Source organism: Oryctolagus cuniculus, chromosome 3, assembly GCF_051225735.1.
Source record: "Oryctolagus cuniculus isolate XC-2025 breed Fujian yellow rabbit chromosome 3, ASM5122573v1, whole genome shotgun sequence".
Lineage (NCBI taxonomy): Eukaryota > Metazoa > Chordata > Mammalia > Lagomorpha > Leporidae > Oryctolagus > Oryctolagus cuniculus.
This window is the reverse complement of record NC_142869.1, coordinates 6097779-6118294: the sequence shown is the minus strand read 5'-3', so window position 1 is coordinate 6118294 and position 20516 is coordinate 6097779. Positions and strand designations below refer to the sequence as shown.

General features: G+C 62.6%; 1 protein-coding gene across 8 annotated transcripts in view; it reads left to right on the top strand.

The window, feature by feature from the left end:
* DGKD (diacylglycerol kinase delta) overlaps window positions 1-20516 on the top strand; it is a 114886-nt gene that overhangs the window by 88972 nt on the left and 5398 nt on the right. For 5 of the 8 annotated variants that reach the window (XM_089328896.1, XM_051834165.3, XM_089328898.1 and 2 more), the window contains 20 exons: window positions 163-265; window positions 1190-1352; window positions 4164-4272; window positions 8200-8339; window positions 9412-9496; window positions 10796-10890; window positions 10972-11071; window positions 11150-11423; window positions 11682-11840; window positions 12404-12532; window positions 13269-13365; window positions 14827-14937; window positions 15557-15653; window positions 15779-15886; window positions 16180-16293; window positions 16966-17100; window positions 17371-17522; window positions 18739-18850; window positions 18937-19029; window positions 19541-19660. In XM_089328896.1, the coding sequence (XP_089185022.1) occupies window positions 163-265; window positions 1190-1352; window positions 4164-4272; window positions 8200-8339; window positions 9412-9496; window positions 10796-10890; window positions 10972-11071; window positions 11150-11423; window positions 11682-11840; window positions 12404-12532; window positions 13269-13365; window positions 14827-14937; window positions 15557-15653; window positions 15779-15886; window positions 16180-16293; window positions 16966-17100; window positions 17371-17522; window positions 18739-18850; window positions 18937-19029; window positions 19541-19660 (2496 nt within the window). Of the gene's footprint in view, window positions 1-162; window positions 266-1189; window positions 1353-4163; window positions 4273-8199; window positions 8340-9411; window positions 9497-10795; window positions 10891-10971; window positions 11072-11149; window positions 11424-11681; window positions 11841-12403; window positions 12533-13268; window positions 13366-14826; window positions 14938-15556; window positions 15654-15778; window positions 15887-16179; window positions 16294-16965; window positions 17101-17370; window positions 17523-17734; window positions 18301-18738; window positions 18851-18936; window positions 19030-19540; window positions 19661-20516 lie in introns of those variants that run through there. The other 3 variants (XR_016231367.1, XM_089328899.1, XM_070070020.2) reach the window with 3 other exon arrangements.

The following is a 20516-nucleotide window of genomic DNA, read 5'->3' as shown; positions in this document are numbered from 1 at the left end:
CTGTGCCTCCGCGCTCTGTGCTTTAAGCCACGTAGTGTGAGCATGACTGGCGCCTGCCTGTGTTTCTGTGCTGTTCATCTCAGGTGGAAGTGGGTTGGCTGCACGTCTGCTGCGGGCCAGGGGCACACGCCAGCACATGTGACGCGTGGGTTCTTGTTCCAGGTACACACAGCGTGTAAGGACTCCCTGCTGACCAAGTGCCCGCTGGGCCTGTGTAAAGTGTCTGTCATCCCTCCCACGGCACTCAACAGCATCGACTCTGACGGTGGGTGCCGGGCACCGCTCGCTCGCTTGCTCGTTCGTCCTTCTCACGTCTGTACCCGCTTCCTTCCGCTCAGCAAGAGCACAGCCGTGGCGGAGGTGGCGGCGGTGGGCATGGATGCTGTGAATGGCGTCCTGGTAGTTAGACTGCTTAGGACTTGAGGCTGCCCCTGGCTTGCATGGAGCCAGGATCTGTAGGTCAGGCCCATCTCTGTCTCTGGCAGGTGCCCTCAGGTAGCCCACAGCTGCTGTTGCATCCGGCTGGCACACGGTGATGCGTGCTGATGAGGATGGTGGGAGGGGGTCCTGGGGTGCAAGTCTAGAGGAATCAGCTCGCCCAAGGTGGGGACAAGAGTGGCAGGCAGCAGCGAGGGGAAATTTCTTTTCTTTTCTTTTTTTTTTTTTTTTTAATTTTTGACAGGCAGAGTGGACAGTGAGAGAGAGAGAGACAGAGAGAGAAAGGTCTTCCCTTGCCGTTGGTTCACCCTCCAATGGCCGCCGCTGCAGCCGGCGCACCGTGCTGATCCGATGGCAGGAGCCAGGATCCAGGTGCTTTTTCCTGGTCTCCCATGGGGTGCAGGGCCCAAGCACCTGGGCCATCCTCCACTGCACTCCCTGGCCATAGCAGAGAGCTGGCCTGGAAGAGGGGCAACCGGGACAGAATCCGGCGCCCCGACCGGGACTAGAACCCGGTGTGCCGGCGCCGCAAGGTGGAGGATTAGCCTATTGAGCCACGGCGCCGGCCCGAGGGGAAATTTCTAATTCTTGTCACCAGTCCCGGCTGGATGGGGCTCACTTCCTCACACGGAAGTGAGCGTGCTCTCCTCCCTTGCAGCTCAGTGTGTCTGTGTAAGCTGCCTGGCCCCCGCGAGACCTGCTGCTCACTCCGTTGGCAGCTCGTGAGTGTTCTGTCCGTTCTCACCTGCAGGGTTCTGGAAGGCCACGTGCCCACCGTCGTGTACCAGCCCCCTGTTGGTCTTTGTCAATTCCAAGAGTGGGGACAACCAGGGCGTGAAGTTCCTCCGAAGATTCAAGCAGTTGCTGAACCCTGCCCAGGTCTTTGACCTCATGAATGGAGGGCCACACCTCGGGTAGGAAGCCATAAAATGTTTCCTGGCACTTTAACAACTTGTGGATAAGGTATACTTACTTAGAAAATAGGAAAGATGCGGAAGATTTTAAATAGGAAAGAAAAGTTTTTTCTGGAACGCCCTCCCTCCCCAAATTCCACATGCAGAGGTGCTCACCATTAATAGTTGGTAATGTGTGTCCTTCTGGCTTCCTGCACACACACACACAATCTTGGAAACCAAGCAGGACCCTGCGTTACCCACAGTCCCAGCTTCCCGCGCACACACATACACATCTTGGAAACCAAGCAGCACGCTACGGTCCCAGCTTCCTGCACACACACACACGCGCGTGCACATGCACACGTACACGCGCTTCCCACGCAAACACATACACGCACACACACATCTTGAAAACCAAGCGGGACCTGTGTTACCCACTGTCCCAGCCTGCTGTCCACGTGCCTGGGCACACCATATTGGGTGTGTGTTTTCACACCAATCTGCGAATTGGCTTCGTTCTCTTTAACAGCTTCGTGGTACTGAGAACAAGCTGTTCAGTGGGGCCGGGGGGCTTTTCCATCCTGGGAGGGGCAGGAGGGCATCCCGTGCAGGTGCAGCGAGGCATGGTTACCCAGGGCCCAGTGTGTAGAGAGCGATTGCACTTTTCATCTGCTGGCTGGCGTGTTCTTTTTAGTCCTGTCTTTTTGTAGGGTTGGGGAAAACATTTGCTCCTGTCAGTCTTGCCATTTGGATCCAGCAATGGAAGATAGGTGCTGACGCCCTCCCGGAAATGTGTAGGGCGGTGCTTGCAGCACCTGCAGGCTGGAATGTGTCCCTGGGTGGAACTGAGGAGGGTGGTGTGCTTGGAGCAGGTGGTACAGCGTGAACCTGGGCCGATTCGCTGTGTCCTCACTGACACGCTGGGCTGGGCTGGGCTGGGGGCACACTGCCTGTCTGTCTGTGAACTCGCGTCTTTGGCTGTCTTTCTTCGCAATCGTCCCCGCTTGCAGAGGCGGCGCTGGAGAAAGGCACACGCAGCAGCACTGATGGCGGTCTGCTCGAAGGCGGCCCTGGCGGAATGTCTGCCATAGCCTTGTCCCCTGAGTGACGCGGGAGCACCTGCACCACCAGGCTGACAAGGAACTGTTTCAGTTAAAATGTGGGGAAGTGAAGGCATCGTGCACCCGTCTCACAGTCTGGGAGCAGCTCAGGGATGCTGGACAAGCACTTGGCTATGGCCAGCTGTTACCGATGGTTCTCGCAGAAACCGCACTTGGTAGCTGGAGTTCAGTATGAGTTGAGACGCCTTAGGAAGCCCCCGCGGAGGCCTCCCTGGAGTTGATTCAGTCACTTCCTGTTTCCGCGATGCACCTGACCTCACCCGGTTTGCAACAGGACTCGGAGCTGCTGCTCATCTTCCTCTTCCCTCTTCTGGCCTTGACCCATCACGTCTTCTGTTGGCCTGGGCCCATGTTCCCAAAGGCACCCGTGTGGGCCTTTCTCAGCGAAAAGGAAGCCACCACACAGAATGGGAGCCCTGTCCAGACCCTGATTTTAGTGCCTTGGCTCTGTCCCGGCTTGCTTTCTAAGCACTTGTGGCTCAAGCCGCCTGCTGGGGACTGTGGCACACCTGCAGACGGGGCTGCGCAGCGGACCGTCTGAGCCGCCAGTGGGTGTTTTGCAGATTCTTTGGTATCCAGAGACAGGCCCTGTGAATTAGGCCAGGGTCTGTGTGGGGTCTCCTGTGTGAACGTTTGGAGAGAGCAGTGTTCTGCTGGCTGAGGGGATGGTGGGAGCCTGTGGGCAGCAGGCACCCCGCATTCAGCGACCAAGGCCAGGGAGAGCACAGCCAGGCGTTGGGCCAGGCTGGGGCATGGCCGGTGCCAGGGCAGAGGTGTGGGCAGCTTTTGGTGCGGGAGGGCCATGGGTGCTGGCGGAAAGGTTTGATCTCCTGTAGTCTGGGGGCAGCTTCTTCAGGGAGACTCCTGCTGGGGCGTGTGTTTTAGAAGGCTCCCTGGAAACGCAAATGGGCGGCTCTGGGACAAGGGCCAGGAGGGGCCGGCTGGCCTGGCCGTGGTGCTGCTGCTGTTAGCTGAGGACAGGCACATCCTGGTGGAGGCATTGTAGGACACCAGGGTGGTGCCTCCTAGTGGGCAGGTGCAGTGGCAGGCTTCAGGAGTGGCCTGAGGTGTTGCTTGGGGGCTACGCACCTGTGTGGTCCATGAGGTCACACCGTGGAGGTCACACCAGAAGAGGCTGAGGTGCTCAGAGGGTGGCTGTGGTGTCACGAGTGGGCCCCTGTGGAGGTCACACAAGAAGAGGGTGAGGTGCTCAGAGGGTGGCTGTGGTGTCGCGAGTGGGGACCCTGTGTAGGAGGGCCAAGGCGATTGAGATTGAGATGAGCCCAGCGAGGGGAAGGAGCTGGGCCAGGCTACATGGGTTTCGTCTCCTGAGGGACTAAGCGAAGCGTGGACACATCAGCAGCCTTTGGCCGAGGCCCGCGGACCCGGGCAGGAGCTGGCGTCTAGGGAGATGGAGGGTTGCCAGTGCGTCATGAAGTCTCCAGTACCCAGCGGCCAGCAGGGCCGCATCTTCTGCCTGGGCAGACCCTAGCCCTGGCTGGCTGGGCCCAAGTACTGCTTTGACAACCTTGACAAAAGCTGGCCCTGAGTAGGGGGCTGTGCAGACAGCCAATGTCACCCAACAGACCTGTGCTCACCTGAGCTTGGCCTTGGGCTCAGGGTCAGCCCCCGCGGCCCGGGAGTGACCAGCCACTGACTGTCCTGTAGGACGCACGTTCTGTCACTGACTCTTTCTTTTTCTCCACAGCTTACGGTTATTCCAGAAGTTTGACACATTCCGGATTCTGGTTTGTGGCGGGGATGGCAGTGTAGGCTGGGTGCTCTCTGAAATCGACAGCCTCAACCTTCACAAACAGGTACGTGGCTGTGAGGGATCCCGCCGCAGGGGAGAGGCGTGCGCGGTCAGCGAGGCTGCGCGCTCGCCCTCAGCCCAGGGCACCTGGTCTCTGGAGGTGGTGCAAGGAGGGCAGCCTGGCGGCGCCAGGAAGGCCCAGGATCTGGCTGTGAGATATGAGTGGGAGTCCACGCTGAGGAGCAGGTTGGGGTGGGGCCTTCATGCTCCTGTGACCCCCGTGACCCCCGTGACCCCCACCGAATCTCCAGTGGGTGGAGGCGAGATTTCCTGCTTGATGCCTCTTGCTTGTGAGGAGGGACAGACGCGCAGGTGAGCTGCCCAGGTGAGAGGAGTGGTTTATTGGACCCGGCTGCATACTGCTCAGGTGCTTGCTGTGTTCCTTGAGGTTTGCCGCTGAGCCGCCCCTCCCCGACTCGCCAGCTGCGGTTGGCATTTCCCTAACTGTCTTTCAGACGTGTCTGGGAGAAGACACAGTGACGCACGGCGCCCCTCTGGTCTGAATGCACTCGTAGTACCCATGCTTTTCCATCACCGTTTTGTAAAATTTCTATTTATTTACTTATTTACTTGAAAGGAAGTGGAAAGAGATCTTTACCCACTAGTTCATGCTCCAAATGCCCAGAGTGCTGGGGCGAGGTCAGGCCGGAACCAGGAGCCTGGAACTCAGTCCAGGTGTCCAGGGTGGTTGACAGAGACCCAAGTGCTTGAGCCATCACGCTGCCTCCCAGGACGCACACAGGCAGGAGCGATGTGGGGCCCAAACTCAGGGACCCTGATGTGGGGGCAGGAGCCTCAAGTAGCATATTAATTACTACACAGGCGCCCACCCTGCCCCTGCGTTGTTGAAATCAGTGTGCTATAGGCACCTCACTGTGTGTGGTCACTGGAGGGCTGTGTGTTGGCGTCCCCTGGCCAGAGCGGGGAGCCCTGGCTTAGCCATGGGTGCACAGGTGGCTTTAACACAGCTCTTGGTGAGAGCATAGTACATACATGGCCCAGTCCTCTCCTCCCCTGGACAGCACCACACGAAACAGGGTCTGCTGTGCCCAGCCGCTCTCAGCTGACGCCATGGAAAGCTGTTCTTTCCGGTGTGCTGTCCACATGGCGCCACTCAGTGGACACGCTCACTTTTGTTTCTTTACTTACCTGTGAAGCCTGAAGTCCCCTCGGTTGATCAGACTTGTGACCGAAGCCCCCGTTGAGGTCTTTGCCTCCTGAGGACGAGTGTGCGCTGACGCCTGTGTGTCACCGCAGCTTTTCCTAGTTGGTCGTCTGCCTGCAACACACCGCTCTGTGTTTTCCTCCGTGATGCTGCTGTTCACACCTTCTGGTGCTGTAGTTATCGAGGTCCCTTTTGAAGAGAGACCCCAGGCTTCTCTGAGGCGTGGCCGTGTCTGCAGGGATTTGGAGTTCCCTGCAAGCCCCGCTCCCCAGCTGGTGGTGTGGAGGGTGGGCTTCCCCTGTCACTGTTGAGCTGGCACTGAACCCTGGAGGCAGGCGCTCCTCCGTCCCCAGGTGCGGCGGCCCGGCCAGGGAGGAGAAATAGCACCACCTGGTGGTCGGATTGCAGTAGTCGGCTCAGGTCCAGCTTCAAATTCTGCTCACTTGTGAGCTGTTTACAAGTTCACTGTCGCTAGTTAGTAAGACAGCGACGCTTTGTGGTCCATTTTTGTCCACTCAGTTCAGTGAGTGTTTATCTCCTGTTATTTCTTTTGGGCTCTGCATGTCCCCCCACCCCTGCTTCTCTGGGCCCTCTCTCACTCCTCACTCACTTTTTTTTTTTTTTTTAACTTTTATTTAGTAGTTATAAATTTCCAGAGTACAGTTTATGGATTACAATGCCTCCCCCCCCATAACTTCCCACCCACCCACAACCCTCCCATCTCCCGCTCCCTCTCCCATTCCATTCACATCGATTCATTTTCAACTATCTTTATATACAGAAGATCAATTTAGTATATATTAAGTAAAGATTTCATCAGTTTGCCCCCACACAGAACACAAATTGCCAAGTACTGTTTGAGCACTAGTCATATCATTAATTCACATTGAACTACACATTAAGGACAGAGATCCTACATGGGGAGTAAGTGCACAGTGACTCCTGTTGTTGTCTTAACAAATTGACACTCTTGTTTAAGGTGTCAGCAATCTCCCCAGGCTCTAGTCATGAGTTGCCAAGGCCATGGAAGCCCCCTGAGCTTGCCAACTTTGATCTTATTTCGACAAGGCCATAGTCAAAGTGGAAATGTGCCAGGGGATTCCAATACAATCCCATCAAGGTTGCATGTACCAATGCTACCTCATTAGTCCAAGTGATCAATTTCAGGTCACAATTGATCATAATGATAGGTCTAAGTGTCAAAGGGATCACATAAACAAGACTAGTGTCTGCTAATACTAACTGATAGAATTGAAAAGAGAGAGAACAACATGGGAAGCAGGATACACAGCAGACACATAGAATGGCAGTTGTCCTAAATAGCACTCTGGCCTCGGAATGGGCCCTTGAGGCATTTGGATCTGGCTGAAGAGCCCATGAGAGTAGTTTAGGCATGGAAAGCCAAGATACTCTGGCAAAAAAAAAAAAAAAAAAAAAAAAAAAAAAAAAAAAAGAAAGAAAGAAAGAGAAAAAGGACCTAAATGAAAGATATCTGCGAGTGAGATCCCAGTGGAAAGAACGGGCCATCAAAGAAGGAGGTACCTTTCTCACTCACTCTTAAATGCTGTCTCCTGGTCCTTTAGCCTCCTCTGCAGAGGGCGCTGGCTGCCCTCTCTGTGCTCGGGGAGCCCGAGCACTGTGGGTGCCCCACACTGAGCTACGCCTTTCCCGGGGTCGGAGCCAGAGTGGCATGTTTGTTCTGGATGCCTCCAGTCTTGGAAGCGAGGGGATCCTGGGAGCAGGGAGGCGGTCGGCCTCTCTGGGGGCAGTCCTGCTCCACTTGGAGCTGTGACCTTTGCCTTCTAGCAGAGGTGACCAGACCGTGGATTTGGTCCCTCTTTCCACTGCCCTCCTCCGCACCGAGGCCTGACCTGCCCCTGCCTAGACGCGACCCCTGCTGCCTGAAATGCCTCCTGTCCCTTTACCTCACTGCCTGCCGTTTTTCCTGTACCAAGGCCCCAGCCCCTGGGTGCCCTTCCGTGCAGTGCTCTCTGTCTGGTGTGTCCCCGCGGTGCTTGCCGCTGCCGCAGTGTGGCCGGGGCCCAGCTCCAGCCGTGTGTGTCGGTGAACAGAGGCTGTGCAGGGCTATGGGGAGTCAGGGCTCGGGCCTGGCCCCGGGAGCTGTGAGTCTGCAGGAGCTCCCCTCCTGCCGGTCACTGCATCGTCAGAGCAGGGGCAGCCAGTGTTTCAGGAGGTCTCGGGGCGCCGACCTGGCATGCAGGGCTCTGCGGTGGGTATGCCAAGTGGAGGGGGTGGCTTTTGGGGAAGGGCAGACAGGTGGGTTCAGACTGAGCCTGAAGTGGCTTGTGTTTGCGTCCCAACTGGGTGGCCCCAGCGCCTTCCTCTGATGGAACTTAGAAGCCACTGAAGACGTTTCTAGAAGCATGGCGTGGTTTCCGGAAGGTGCAGTTGGCATCAGTGAGACTCGAGAGATCACATCAGTGGGGACTCGAGAGAAGGTGGGGGAGGTAGAGGTGGGTTCTTCAGGATTGTGGTCGCCATGCCGACGGGAAACAAGCGGGTTTTGGCAGCGGTCGAGAGAGTTTCTGGGTGTTGCGGTGTGGCACAGCTGGGGTGAGCCTCAGGGCTGGGGCCCGTGGCTCCACGTGTTGTGTTGGGTTCCGAAGACGCCCCAGAGAACATGCCAGCCATGCCGCTGCAGCCCAGCCTGTGGCATCGTGAAGGCTCGCGGAGAGGGCACGTGGTGGGGAGGTGGCTCCGGTGACCAGGCGCTCCAATGGTGTCTTCCCTCCTGTTTCCTGCCAGTGTCAGCTGGGAGTGCTGCCCCTTGGGACAGGGAATGACTTGGCCCGTGTGCTTGGCTGGGGCTCGGCCTGTGACGATGACACGCAGCTCCCGCAGATCCTGGCGAAGCTGGAAAGGGCCAGCACCAAGATGCTGGACAGGTGAGTGGGGTGGAGGCTGCTGTGAGCGAAAGGCCGCCTTGGACAGGTGTCCTGAACGTCAGGCTTACGTAGACCCCTGTCTGACCGTGACGCTGTGACCCAGTGGACTCTCACCCCCACCTCTTCTTCTCTTCTCTGATATTTATTTGAAAGTTCGAGGTCTTCATCCGCTGGTTCACTCCCCAGGTGGCTGCAATGGCCAGGGCTGAGCCAGGCCGAAGCCAGGAGCCAGGAGCTTCATCCGAGTCTCCCATGTGGGTGCAGGGGCCCAAGCACTTGGGCTATCTTCCACTGCCTTCCCAAGCTATGAGCAGAGAGCTGGAGTGGAAGTGGAGCAGCAGGACAGGAGCCAGTGCCCAGATGGGATGCCGGCACTGCAGGCGGGGGCTTCACCTGCTACGCCACAGTGCCAGCCCCTTTTTTCTAACATCTTTGATTATCGATCTGACTTTAGAAGGGGCACCAACAAACGAAGCAATCTAAGAGTCTGCCATGTGGGAGGCCTTCTTGGGAGGCCCACCCCAAGCCCGTCAGGGCCCGAGGATAAGGTGACCTGCAACCGTTGGCTGTCCCGGCCCAGGGCCCTGTCACACACTCGAGCAGTTCTGTTTTCCCGTATTCCAGTCAGGAAGCACTCGGGAATTGTCCTCCAGTGCTGAAAGCCACCTCGGCCTTCTTGAATGAGCCTGGGGGGTGCAGCCCACTGAGCAGAGTGCAGCCTGTGCCGTGGGCATTGAGGAGTGGCTCCCTGCTGCCCGGGACCCGCGTGCCGTGGCCGCCCATCTGAGGCTTCTGTATGCCAGGGAAGCAGCGCTGTGGCGCTGTCTGTAGGCGGGTGGACACTGTTCCCTCAGGAGTGGCCAGCGTCGGTGGGCTCGGCCCCTTTCAGCAGAGCCCAGTGGTTGTGGACTTAGACGTGGGTTGCAATGCAGAGTCAGGACAAAGGGCGTAAACACAAGCTCCCAGGCCAGCCAAGGGCTGGGCACAGGGTTTACCCTCAGGGTGGGGGGTCCTGGGTCCGAGGTCGTCCCGGGCTGGCTGGGGCTGACCTCTTGACCTCTTGTGTGTCCAGGTGGAGTGTCATGGCATATGAGACCAAACTGCCCCGGCAGGCCTCCTGCTCCACGGTCACGGAGGACTTCAGCGAGGATTCCGAGGTGCGGCCAGGCTGTTCGCCTCACGCGGCCCCGTGCAGGTGCAGGGTTCGCACTCCCCCTCAGAGGCTTGGACGGCCTGGATTTGGGGGCCTTTTGATGACTGCCCCCCCCCCCCCGGGAGCTCCCCACTCGCCCGTGCATCGCACCAGCTCCTCCCTGCCCTGCTGCCGCCGACCCTGGCCACCCTGCGGCCCCCTTCCCAGCAGCCCCCAAGCTCAGCTGCTGCTGCTGCCTGCGGCCCCGCCTCTGCTGTGGTTTGATCACGCTCCTCTGGGTCCCTTGTCACTGCCCCTGCTGAATGTGCTGGTGTGAGGGGCTCCTGCCCGTGGCAGTCCCTGCTCTCCAGGGCTTGGGGCAGTAGAGAGGGGAGCTTCTTTCTGTCGGGGGAAGGGTAGTCAGAGCCACAGGCCACCTCTGCCTGGGCCAGCTCCCACGTGGCCTTTGGAACCAGGCGTGGTTTGCCTGTGTCTTAAGTTTTTTTTTTTTTTTTTTTTGACAAGCAGAGTGGACGGTGAGAGAGAGAGAAAGGTCTTCCTTTTGCCGTTGATTCACCCTCCAGTGGCCACCGCGGCTGGCGCGCTGCGGCTGGTGTGCTGCGGCTAGCGTACCGCGCTGATCTGATGGCAGGAGCCAGGTGCTTCTCCTGGTCTCCCATGGGGTGCAGGGCCCAAGCACTTGGGCCATCCTCCACTGTACTCCCGGGCCACAGCAGAGAGCTGGCCTGGAAGAGGGGCAACCGGGACAGAATCCGGCGCCCCTACCGGGACTAGAACCCGGTGTGCCGGCACCGCTAGGTGGAGGATTAGCCTAGTGAGCCTTAAGTTTTTTAATTTGAGAGGAAGACCATGTGGGCAGAGCCTAAAGTCCTTGCCTCCTGGCCAGTTGTCAAGTCTGCTGACTCCTGCGCTGGGCCTGAAAGACAGCGCTCGCCACGCAGGCGTAGAGCTGCCGTTTGGATGGCGGCGGCCAGGTCTGTGCCACAGCGGAGGGCACACGTGGGCGAACAGTGGGCGTCTCCTTCAGTGGAGCCGTGGGGAGGAGACGGCACGGGCGCGTGCTACGGCTGCTTGAGGCTTTCCGTGGGTTCTTTCCCGGTATCCACGCCATGATGAAGCTTTGGGGTCTTTGGTGTAGCGCTGGCCAGCCCAGGTCAGCATGGGCAGGGAGCCGAGGCCCTGGCTGGGTCCGGCCTGGCCCCTTAGCAGGGAGTTCTGCTCCCAGGGAGCGCGCAGGAGAGCCGCCGGCCGGGCTCTGGAGCTGCGGTCCGGGAGGCTGAGCGTGCGCCCCCTGCTGGCGTAGGTGCAGCAGATTCTCTTCTATGAAGACTCGGTCGCAGCGCACCTCTCCAAGATCCTGACCTCGGACCAGCACTCGGTGGTCATCTCTTCCGCCAAGTGGGTGCCGGCGGCCTTGGGGCGGGGCGCCCGGCGCAGGCCTGGCGCCGACGCTGGGAGCACCTTCCTGTCGCCCCACAGGGTGCTCTGCGAGACGGTGAAGGACTTCGTGGCCCGGGTCGGGAAGGCTTACGAGAAGACGACCGAGAGCTCAGGGGAGTCGGAGGTCATGGCCAAGAAGGTGCGTCCCGGGCCCCTGGTGGAAGGGCCGTCCGGGCCGCGAGGAGCCCACGCCCCATGCTGCTTTGTTCTCATCCAGTGCTCGGTCCTGAAAGAGAAGCTGGATTCTCTCCTCAAGACCCTGGACGACGAGTCCCAGGCCACGTCCTCACTGCCCAACCCGCCCCCCACCATCGCCGAGGAGGCTGAGGACGGGGACGGGGCGGGCGGCGGCTGCGGGGCTGCCCCGGGCCGCTCCGTGGGCTCCACGTGCCCGGCCCGGCCGCAGATATTCCGGCCTCGGGAGCAGCTCATGCTGAGAGCCAACAGCCTGAAGAAGGCGATTCGCCAGATCATCGAGCACACGGAGAAAGGTGACGGCATCCCAGCCAGGCGGCAAGACACGCGGGGACCGCCACCCCGGCCTGCACCTCCCCGGGCCCCGCCCCCAGCGTGCATTTGCATGTCCTCAGCCCTCTTGGGTGGGCGCTCACTGCCGCCAGAGCTCATGGCCTCGCCTCTCTGGGCCACGTGCAGGGACTGGGGGAACGTAGGGCAGGGGCGTGTGGAGGTGAGCTGAGGGGCCCGTGTGCACCGTGGCCCTGTGCTCAGCGCTTCCTCCCTCTGCACAGCCGTCGACGAGCAGAACGCCCAGACCCAGGGGCAGGAGGGCTTCGACCTGGGCCTCTCGGAGTCAGAGAAGAAAGACCCCAAGGCGGACGACAGGGTGTGCCTGCCGCCGCTCCCTGCCGAGGGCTGTGGGGCCGCCAAGGGAAGGAGCTTCCGCAAAGGTACTGCTGTGGCCCGCGTGCTGTGGCCAGGGCTTTGCACGGCGGGCTTGCCCCGAGAAATGGCGGGGCGCTTCCCTGGAGGGGGCTGGCCGCTCGTCCACTGGGAATTCACGCTGCGCAGCCTGCGTGTGCATGTGGGGCCATCCAGCTTCTCCGGGATCTCGAGTGGCAGGGAGCACCCTCCTTGCAGGCGGCTTTGGTGGCCTGCAGGTACTGAGAGGTGGGGACTGTGAATCCTCCCTTGCTGTGCCCCACACAGCTGCCCAGAGGGGCCTTGTGCCCTCCTGGAACCGACCCCCACTTGGCCCCAGCCCCGCCTCCACAGCCTGTCTCAGCCACTGGGCAGGATCTGCCTGGAGCTGCTGCCCTGGCCTTGTGTGGGTTCCTGGTCCACGGCGCTCCTTCCCCCGGCTGCCATGTGCGGCCCGTGTCGCCCTTTGCACGCGGCACACGCCCTCCCCGGCGTCTCTCCCTCACACACTTTGGCAGGGCCCAAGGCACTCTGGGACCTCCTGTTCATTTCCCTGAAGACCTCCTTCAAGGTTTTCTCTCTGCCGTCACAGTGTCCAGGGCCCCGTGTGAGAAGCTGATGGGCAAAGGAGCTTTGTCCCTGGGCAGCTCCGCCTCTCTTCCCCCCCAGACAGGAGGCCGCGACAGCTTGCCTGCGCTCAACACCAAGATCCTGTACCCGAGTGAGTGTCGCCCCGCCCAGCCTCACCCCGGCCTGGCCTGGGCGGGAATCAGATGCGGTCGCGGCCCCCACAGAACTGACAGGTGCCTGGGGAAGATGGACAGGACTTTAAAACTCACGGGGCTCTGCAAGGGTCCCCTTTTTTATGAAAGGCCACCAGCCCCCACACAAGCCCCGGGGCACCCGGAGGATGCTGCTGCAAAGGGGGTGCTCATGTTGGGGTTAAGGAGTAAATGGCAGTTCCTGAACCGAAGGGTGGGCTGGGCGGATAGCGGCAGAGGAGCCGGTGGGACTGCTGCAGCAGGTGCGGCTGTCTGGAGTGTCCCTGTGCAGGTGGGGGGACTCCCCTCCCTGGAGTGTTCCCTCTGCTGGTGGGGGGACTCCCCTTCCTGGAGTGTCCTCGTGTAGCTGGGGGGGACTCCCCTCCCTGGAGTGTTCCCTGTGCAGGTGGGGGGACTCCCCTCCTGGAGTGTTCCTTGAGGTTTCTTGCTCACAAAAGGGTGGCCTTACAATGCCACTCAGTTGACTAATTCCTTGAGAGGTCAGAGGTCATCTTTGCGGCACTTCTTAGATTCCCCGAGAAGTCTCTCTGGCTCTGTAATGGGGTGCTGATGGCGGTGTGTGTACCTGCTAGGGTAGGAATACTCGCTTATCATCACGTCCGTCAGTGCCAGGCAGGGGCTGCTCCTGCGTGTGCCGCTCTGACAGCGGGGTCTCCCCCGTCCCCTCCCCTGCAGGCGTTCGCGCTGGGCTGTCTGGTTCCTTGCCTGGGAGCTCTGTCATCAGTCGCCTGTTAATCAATGCCGATCCCTTCAACTCAGAGCCAGAAAACCTGTGAGTATGAGGCTGACCCGAGCGGGCGTGGTGGGGGAGCCGGCGCGTGGGAGACTTCAGACTTCAGGATGGCCTGGCGGGGTCAGGCACAGCTGCCCCCTGCTCCTTTCCTGGCGCGTTGCTGGTGGGAGAGCTTAGGAACTGCGTCTATGGGGCTGCTGCAGGAGGGCCAAGGTCAGGGCCGCCGTGGCTCCTCTCCAGGCACGGTGTGGGCACCCACCTGCGTCCTTTGAGTGTCCGTCCCCTTCCCAGGTTGGGGGCAGGGCCAGCGACTCCTGCTCGGAGCTGGCTGCATACTTGCTGGGTCGCCTGGCCCTTTGCTGATGCCTCCCCGCTCACAGCCTTTGCTCTCCTCTGCTCGGGCTCTGGCCTTCCCACAATGCCTCCTGTCCCCAGCGGTCATGCAGAATCCTGGATCCCTGGGCGGATTGTCCTGGGTGTCTGCTCCCCAGGGAGACAGCTGTCCTGGGCTTATGGGACTACAGGAAGAAGCCGGGAGGGCGTGTTCCTGTGCCCGGCTTCTCTGGCCGTCCGGAGGCGGGCGTGCTGGCAGTCGGTGGAGTTTTCTTGCGTGTGGGACACCACTGCAGACACAGACGGCTTTCTGAACACCCCTCCGCTAGACTCCGCCTCCTCTTGGCTGGGGGCGGGTCCTGGGGGCTGCGGGCAGGAGCCGGCCCTTTGGCGTGGCACGGTGAGGCCGGGGCTGAGGGAAGTGTGTGGTACACAGGCGCTCACCCCGTGCTCCTTGGTTTCCTTCCCCCGAGGTGGTGGAGCCTCACTCTCTCTCCCTGCCACGGCCGGGGAGGAGGGGAAGGCCCGTGGGGGCGTGGCCCCAGCAGTGTACATGGGGAAGGAGGCTTTGTGACCACAGAACTGGATGGACATCTTCAGGTCACTTTGTAATTTGGAGACTGCGTGGATTGGGTCTAGGGATGTTTGGGAAATGTGTTAGGATCCAGGGCTGAGATGTGTGCATTTGTGCGTCGCGAAGATCTCCGGTTTGGGCGCTGTGGGCGAGAGGTGCAGCGCTGCTGGGGAGGCCGGCATGTCCTTCGCCCCTCAGCCCGGCGTCCCCTTGGGCCCAGTACCCCAGGGAACCAGGGACCAGGAGAGCGCTCGGTGGCCGAGGAGCAGAGAAGCAAACGCTGGGCTTTGCTTGCAGTGGAGACGAAGCCCGGCAGGAGCTGTGCCCTGGGGGAGCCTTGAGCGCGTTGTGCGTGGGCTTTGCAGGCTGATCACTGCTCTAGGCCTCGTGCCTTTCTGACCGTGTGAACACGCCCAGCCCCGCTGAGTTGTGCGTCCAAAACTGGCAAATGGCGTGGCTTGTGAGGTGTGTCTCAGGGAAGCGCATCGGAAAAAGAAAAAGGCAGCTTTGCCGTAGGGAGGGAGTGCTGAGAGGCGGGACTGCGGTCCAGCTGCCGGGCCGGGCTCCTGGCACCGACTTCCTCCCCCTCGCAGAGAGTATTACACCGAAAAGTGCGTCATGAACAACTACTTCGGCATCGGGCTGGACGCGAAGATTTCGCTGGACTTCAACAACAAGCGCGATGAGCACCCGGAGAAATGCCGGTGGGTGGCGGCTCCGCTCGGCGCTCCTCTGGGGCGGCGGCCGGTGTTCCTGGGCGAGCGGGTTCCAGAGTGGGCAGAACGCCCACGGCAGGACCCAGACAGCCGGGCCTTGTTGCGGCTCTCACGGAGCAGTGGGGGAGCCGGTGGCGGTGCAGGAAGCTGACCAGCAAGTGGGCTCCCCTGCGGGTTGGCCCGAGTCGGCAGGGCAGGTCCTGCACGAGGAAACCCTGCCTCCCCGGTGTCGGTGGGGAAGAGCAAGGGGCGCTGGGCTGTGCCATGTCACCCAGGCACAGAGGGGGCAGGGGACACAGCTTAGCCGGCAAACCCAGCCCACAGGAAGGGCTCGAGCCCGGAACTCCATCCGGGTCTCCCATACGGTGGCACTGAGCCGTCACCTGCTGCCGCCTTGGGGTGCGTGTCAGCAGGAAACTAGGTCAGAAGCAGAGGCACGGCTGGGTGCAGCCCGCTGACACGGAACGTGGCTGTCCCGAGGCGGCTTAGCCCTGGGCTCGCGCCTGCCCCGCGTGCCGCCCTCAGGCAGACTTCCTAGCGCGGTCCGAGTCAGGCTGCCTGGTGAGCCGATGCCATGCCCGGCCTGAAGGGTGCGCTCCCGTTTCAGGAGCAGGACCAAGAACATGATGTGGTACGGGGTCCTGGGCACCAAGGAGCTGCTGCACAGGACCTACAAGAACCTGGAGCAGAAGGTCTTGCTGGAGGTGAGCGCGGGCGGCGCTGCCTGGGCTCCCCGCCTGGCCCTGGCTGCTGGGCTGGCGCGGCTGCCGGAGGCGCAGGGCCGGCTGACGCATTCTCTCCGCTTTCCCCCTGCGTCCCTGCTGCTCAGTGTGACGGGAGACCCATCCCCCTCCCCAGTCTGCAGGGGATCGCTGTGCTCAACATCCCCAGCTACGCCGGGGGGACCAACTTCTGGGGGGGCACCAAGGAAGATGACGTACGTATGGGGTGCAGGTGGGCAGGAGCAGCCAGAGGGCCGCGGGGTGCTGGCATCGTGAGGGGCTGCGCGGGGCAGAGGGGCGAGGGGGGAGGAAGATAGAGATGGCGGGGGAGCGGGAGCCTCCAGGCGGGGGGCGGGAGGGTGTTGGGGAGAGCACCGAGGAGCTGGTGCGGAGGCCTTGGCCCACGTAGGTTGAGTGAGCTGGGGGGAGTCTGGGATTTGCCAGCCCCGAGTGGGAAGCTGGGCTGTGGTGTCGGGGGAGGGGGCTCAGCTCATCCTGGCCCCTTCAGACCTTCGCGGCTCCGTCGTTCGATGACAAGATCTTGGAGGTGGTGGCCGTGTTCGGCAGCATGCAGATGGCCGTGTCCCGCGTCATCAAGCTGCAGCATCACCGAATCGCCCAGGTAAGGGCCGTGGTCCCACAGGGCTCTGGCTGAGCCCTGTGCTCGAGGTCGGGTCTGAGCTGGCAGCAGCTTCGCCCAGGCTGCACAGGGCCCGGGAGGGGCGCTTTCTCACACGCATGAGGCCTCTGCGTGGGCTCTGCACTGCCTGACACTGCCTTTGGGGCTGGAGTCCTTCCTGTGGGCCGGGTTTGATGCTAAGCTGTGTCCCCCTGCCCCCTCTGAGCCTGGGTGAGATGGCGCAGCCCAGTGCCGCTCTGCACTTCCCCACTGAGACCAGGGAGCCACTGCCGACCCCAACCCTGGCCGACCTGGGCCGCCACCCGCTGCTCGCCACCTGCACTGTCTTGAAGCCCGCGTTTCTAACTCATGGGCAGCGTGTTTGTTGCTGTCGTCGTTGGCCTGTTGGGCGTGGGCTCTGTTGTGGGGGCATGTGCCTGTGGCAAGGATCCCCTCCACCCTTGTTTGCACACTAGGGTCTACACAGGCTGAACCCAGTGTTCTGGTCTCCACGAGGGGACCTCCTGTGGGCTCTGGGAAGTCTGTGCATCTGCGATGCTCTGGCATCGCCCCAGAGGTGGCTTTTGGGCTCCTGCGGGGCAGGGCTGGGGATGTGGCGCAGGGAGGCCCTGGAGGCTGTGGCTCGGCGCACGAGTGACGGTACTGTCTGGCCAGTGTCGCACCGTGAAGATCTCCATCCTGGGGGACGAGGGCGTGCCTGTGCAGGTGGACGGAGAGGCCTGGATCCAGCCCCCGGGATACATCCGGATCATCCACAAGAACCGGGCCCAGACGCTGACCAGGGACCGGGTAAGGGCGGCCGGGGAGAGGCCCAGGGCCCGCCTGTGCCACCTGTGCGAGAGCAACCAGAGACGGTCGTGTGTGCATCGGCGGGGGGTAGGGGGGTGGGGGGTGGGGGATGGTTACAGATGCGGAGATGGAGCCAGCGCAGCACTGTCTGGAGCACAAGAAGCCGCGTCCGTGTCCCCTCCCCCAGCTCCTAGCTGGCCCTGCGTGTCCGGCTGGGCGCGTGCTTGCCTCTCGAGGGCAGCAGGCGTCACTCTGGGCTCCCCGTCCTAGGCCTTCGAGAACACCCTCAAGTCCTGGGAGGACAAGCAGAAGTGCGAGCTGCCGCGCCCGCCGTCCTTCTCGCTGCACCCCGAGATCCTGTCTGAGGAGGAGGCCGCCCACATGGACCAGTTTGGGCAGGCTGCGGGGGTCCTCATTCACAGGTGCGCGCCAGCCGTGGGCTGCGCCGGCTCCTGGTTCGGCTGTGGGTCTGTGCCCCGGGAAGGCCAGGCCGGGTTCCCTTCTCCCCGGCGCTGGGTTTATTCCCCAGTCCTCTTTCGGTCGTTGCTTGAGGTCTGTGTGCCGTGGATGGAAAGCGCAGGATGCCTCCGTGCCCTGCACTTTCCCCAGAGAGTGGTCTGCACTCTGCTCTCAGATCAGAGACGGCGGCAGAGGCGTTTCCTGCTCTAACCTGCTGCGGCCCGGTTGGCTCAGCACTCGCGCCGTCCGCTCTCCCGCCCGCCCCGCGAGTCTGCTGTCCGCCTGCTGGCCTGTGGCCCTCTCCAGCTGTCGCCAGCCCTCTCTGCCCCCGGGCCAGCAGGTGCTCCTCCTCAGCTGTCCCGTCCTGTGTCTCCTGGGCTTTCTCATCCTCTGACCTGGCCCCTTGGGTCTGGGCTCGGTGCGTGCCAGCCCTTCCCGGCGTCCATCTCGCCTGGGCCTGTGGCTGCAGCTGCTGCCCTCTCACACCGGGTCTTGTCCCCAGGAGGTCCATTTTGCTCCCAGGCACCCCCAGGTGTTTCGAGTCTGTGCTGCTCTGTGGCCTCCGCCGCCTCGCCTCCTGTGCTTGGTGGTCGGCACCGCCCTGCCCCGGGCCTGCCTCTTCTCCGCAGGCCGATGTGGAAGCTCTAGATGGCCTCACTTAGGTCCTGACCCAGTCCCTTGCTGCGCAGGCTTCGAGCCCTGTCCACCCAGGTGGCGGCCTCAGAGGCCTGCTTGGATGGCCCAGCCCTCTGGGCGGTGCTTTGTGTCCCGCAGCCGGGACAAGCTGTTCCGCGGCCCGTGTGCCTGCGCCGCTCCTCTCCCGTCCCCTCTCGGGGCTGAGCCGGGCAGGGGCAGGATCGCCCTGCGTGGAGCGTGGCGCAGCGGGCGCCTCCCAGGCCGTGCTCGCCGCAGGCTGCCTGCGGGCCGCTCAGGTCTTGCTGTTGTACAAGATTAAGCCCGTCTGTGCGTCTTCTCCCTGGATGGAGGTGTCAGGTTACCCGTGGGAAGGCAGTTGGCCAGGGGCCAGGAAATGACGCGCACAGTCACGGGTGCTGTGGCTGTGACCTAAGGGTGCTGGGGCCCGCTGGCCTGCCAGGGCACCCGCCTGTGTCTGCCCTTGGGGTGCCTGGGCTGGTCCACACGGGTGAGGTCCAAGGCGCTCCTGTTGCTTCTGTCTAGTATCCGGGAAATAGCTCAGTCCCACCGAGACGTGGAACAGGAGCTTGCCCATGCAGTCAATGCCAGCTCCAAGGCCATGGACCGAGTGTACGGCAAGCCCCGAGCCGCCGAGGTACCCGCCTTTCCCTGCCCGGCCCCTCCGCGGCGGCTCGCGCGGGCCTGGGCCTGCCTCCTGGCTGCACGCTTGCTCTCCCCTAGGGACTGAGCTGCAGCTTTGTCGTGGAGATGGTGAACAGCATCCGCGCGCTGCGCAGCGAGACGGGGCTGCTGCTGGCCGGGAAGATGGCGCTGGTGAGTCCGCAGCTCCTGGCTTGGAGAAGGGTCAGCTTGCGTGACAGTGCGGCTGCGCCCACACGCTCCGCCCACGTCCCAGCCGTGTCTTCGCTAGCACGCTAGGGGCGCCTCTGACAGTTTCCTTGTCCTTGGCCAGGGAACGCCCTGGGGGGCTGAGTCCTGCACCCGCTGCCCTTCCCGGCTTGGGGGGCAGGGCAGCCGCTGGACTGCAGGCCCTGGACCGGGATGAGGCCCGGCGAGCGTGCGGGCTGCACAGAGAGGACCTGGGCGCTCTGCCTGGACCCCGAACGCTGGGGCTGTCGCAGCTGCGGGCGGAGCTGCCTCCCCGCCTGCCTGCCCTCGGTGCGGGGAAGGCCGCGGCCTCTGACGGGGCGCCCGAAGGGGACTGCGCAGGCCAGGCGCCAGCTGCACAGAGGCCGCGGGCCCCAGGGCAGAAGGCAGAGCCGCGGGGCGCCGCGGGGCCTGGCGTGTCCCGGTCACCCTCTCTCTCCCTCTCCTCCCGGAGCAGCAGCTGGATCCCCCGCAGAAGGAGCGGCTCGGGGCCGCCCTCGCCGAGGTGGACCGGCAACTCAGGAAGCTGGCGGACGCCCCCTGGCTGTGCCAGCCCCTGGAGCCCAGCGACGAAGAGGTACGTGGGTCCTAGGACTTTGGCCGGGGCCCCAGGTGCAGGGCTGTCGCCTCCGGGGTCCACGCCGTGCAGCCCTGAGTTGGGGGCATCTGTCTGGCAACCCCCGGCCCACCTTCTCAGGACTTCTCTTGAGCCCCTGGGGTGGGGGGCGCGGGAGGAGCTGGCTGTCAGCGTTGAGAGTGCCCTGCGTGTGCAGCGCTGCCGCCCCGGGAAGGAGGCAGGAGGACGGTGGGCGGCAGTGACGGATGGCAGCTCGTGGCAGTGGCTGTGGCCACGCCCACCCCACTCCTCTCTCTGTGGGGCTGGGGCGCAGATGGGACCCCAGGGCCTGCTGCGCCTGGAACAGAGTCTCCTGGCGCCGTAACGAGCTCGGGTGGAAAGAGCCCGGGGGAGGCTCTGTCTGGACGAGGGCAAGCCCTGCTCTGCCGTAGGACTCCCCTGCCCTTGGGGCTGGACAGAGAGGGCCAGGAGTCGAGGCCATGCTGGGTGCCGGCCGTGGCAGCGCAGTGGCTTCCTGGCGCGAGCCTGTGGCAGCACGTGTGGCCCGGCATTGGCGAGCGCTTGCTGAGCCACGGCTCGCGGGGCACGAGCTGTGAGTGTGAACAGGGCCAGGCCGTCAGAGCTGCTTCCACGGCTCCCTGGGAGCGTGCCGAGACGTGCACGCGCGTCACCAGGTGATGACGTCAGCCCTGAGTGTAACTTGACAGCCTGCGGTCCCGAGTAAGTGATGAGAACCGGGAAGTGGACAGTGACCTGGGGAGGCTGGAGGAGGACGGGAAGCCCACGGAATTCTTCCGCTGGAAGCAAGCTAGAACCGCGGTGTCCTGGCCCCGTGCCTGGCGCGCCGGAGTCGGTG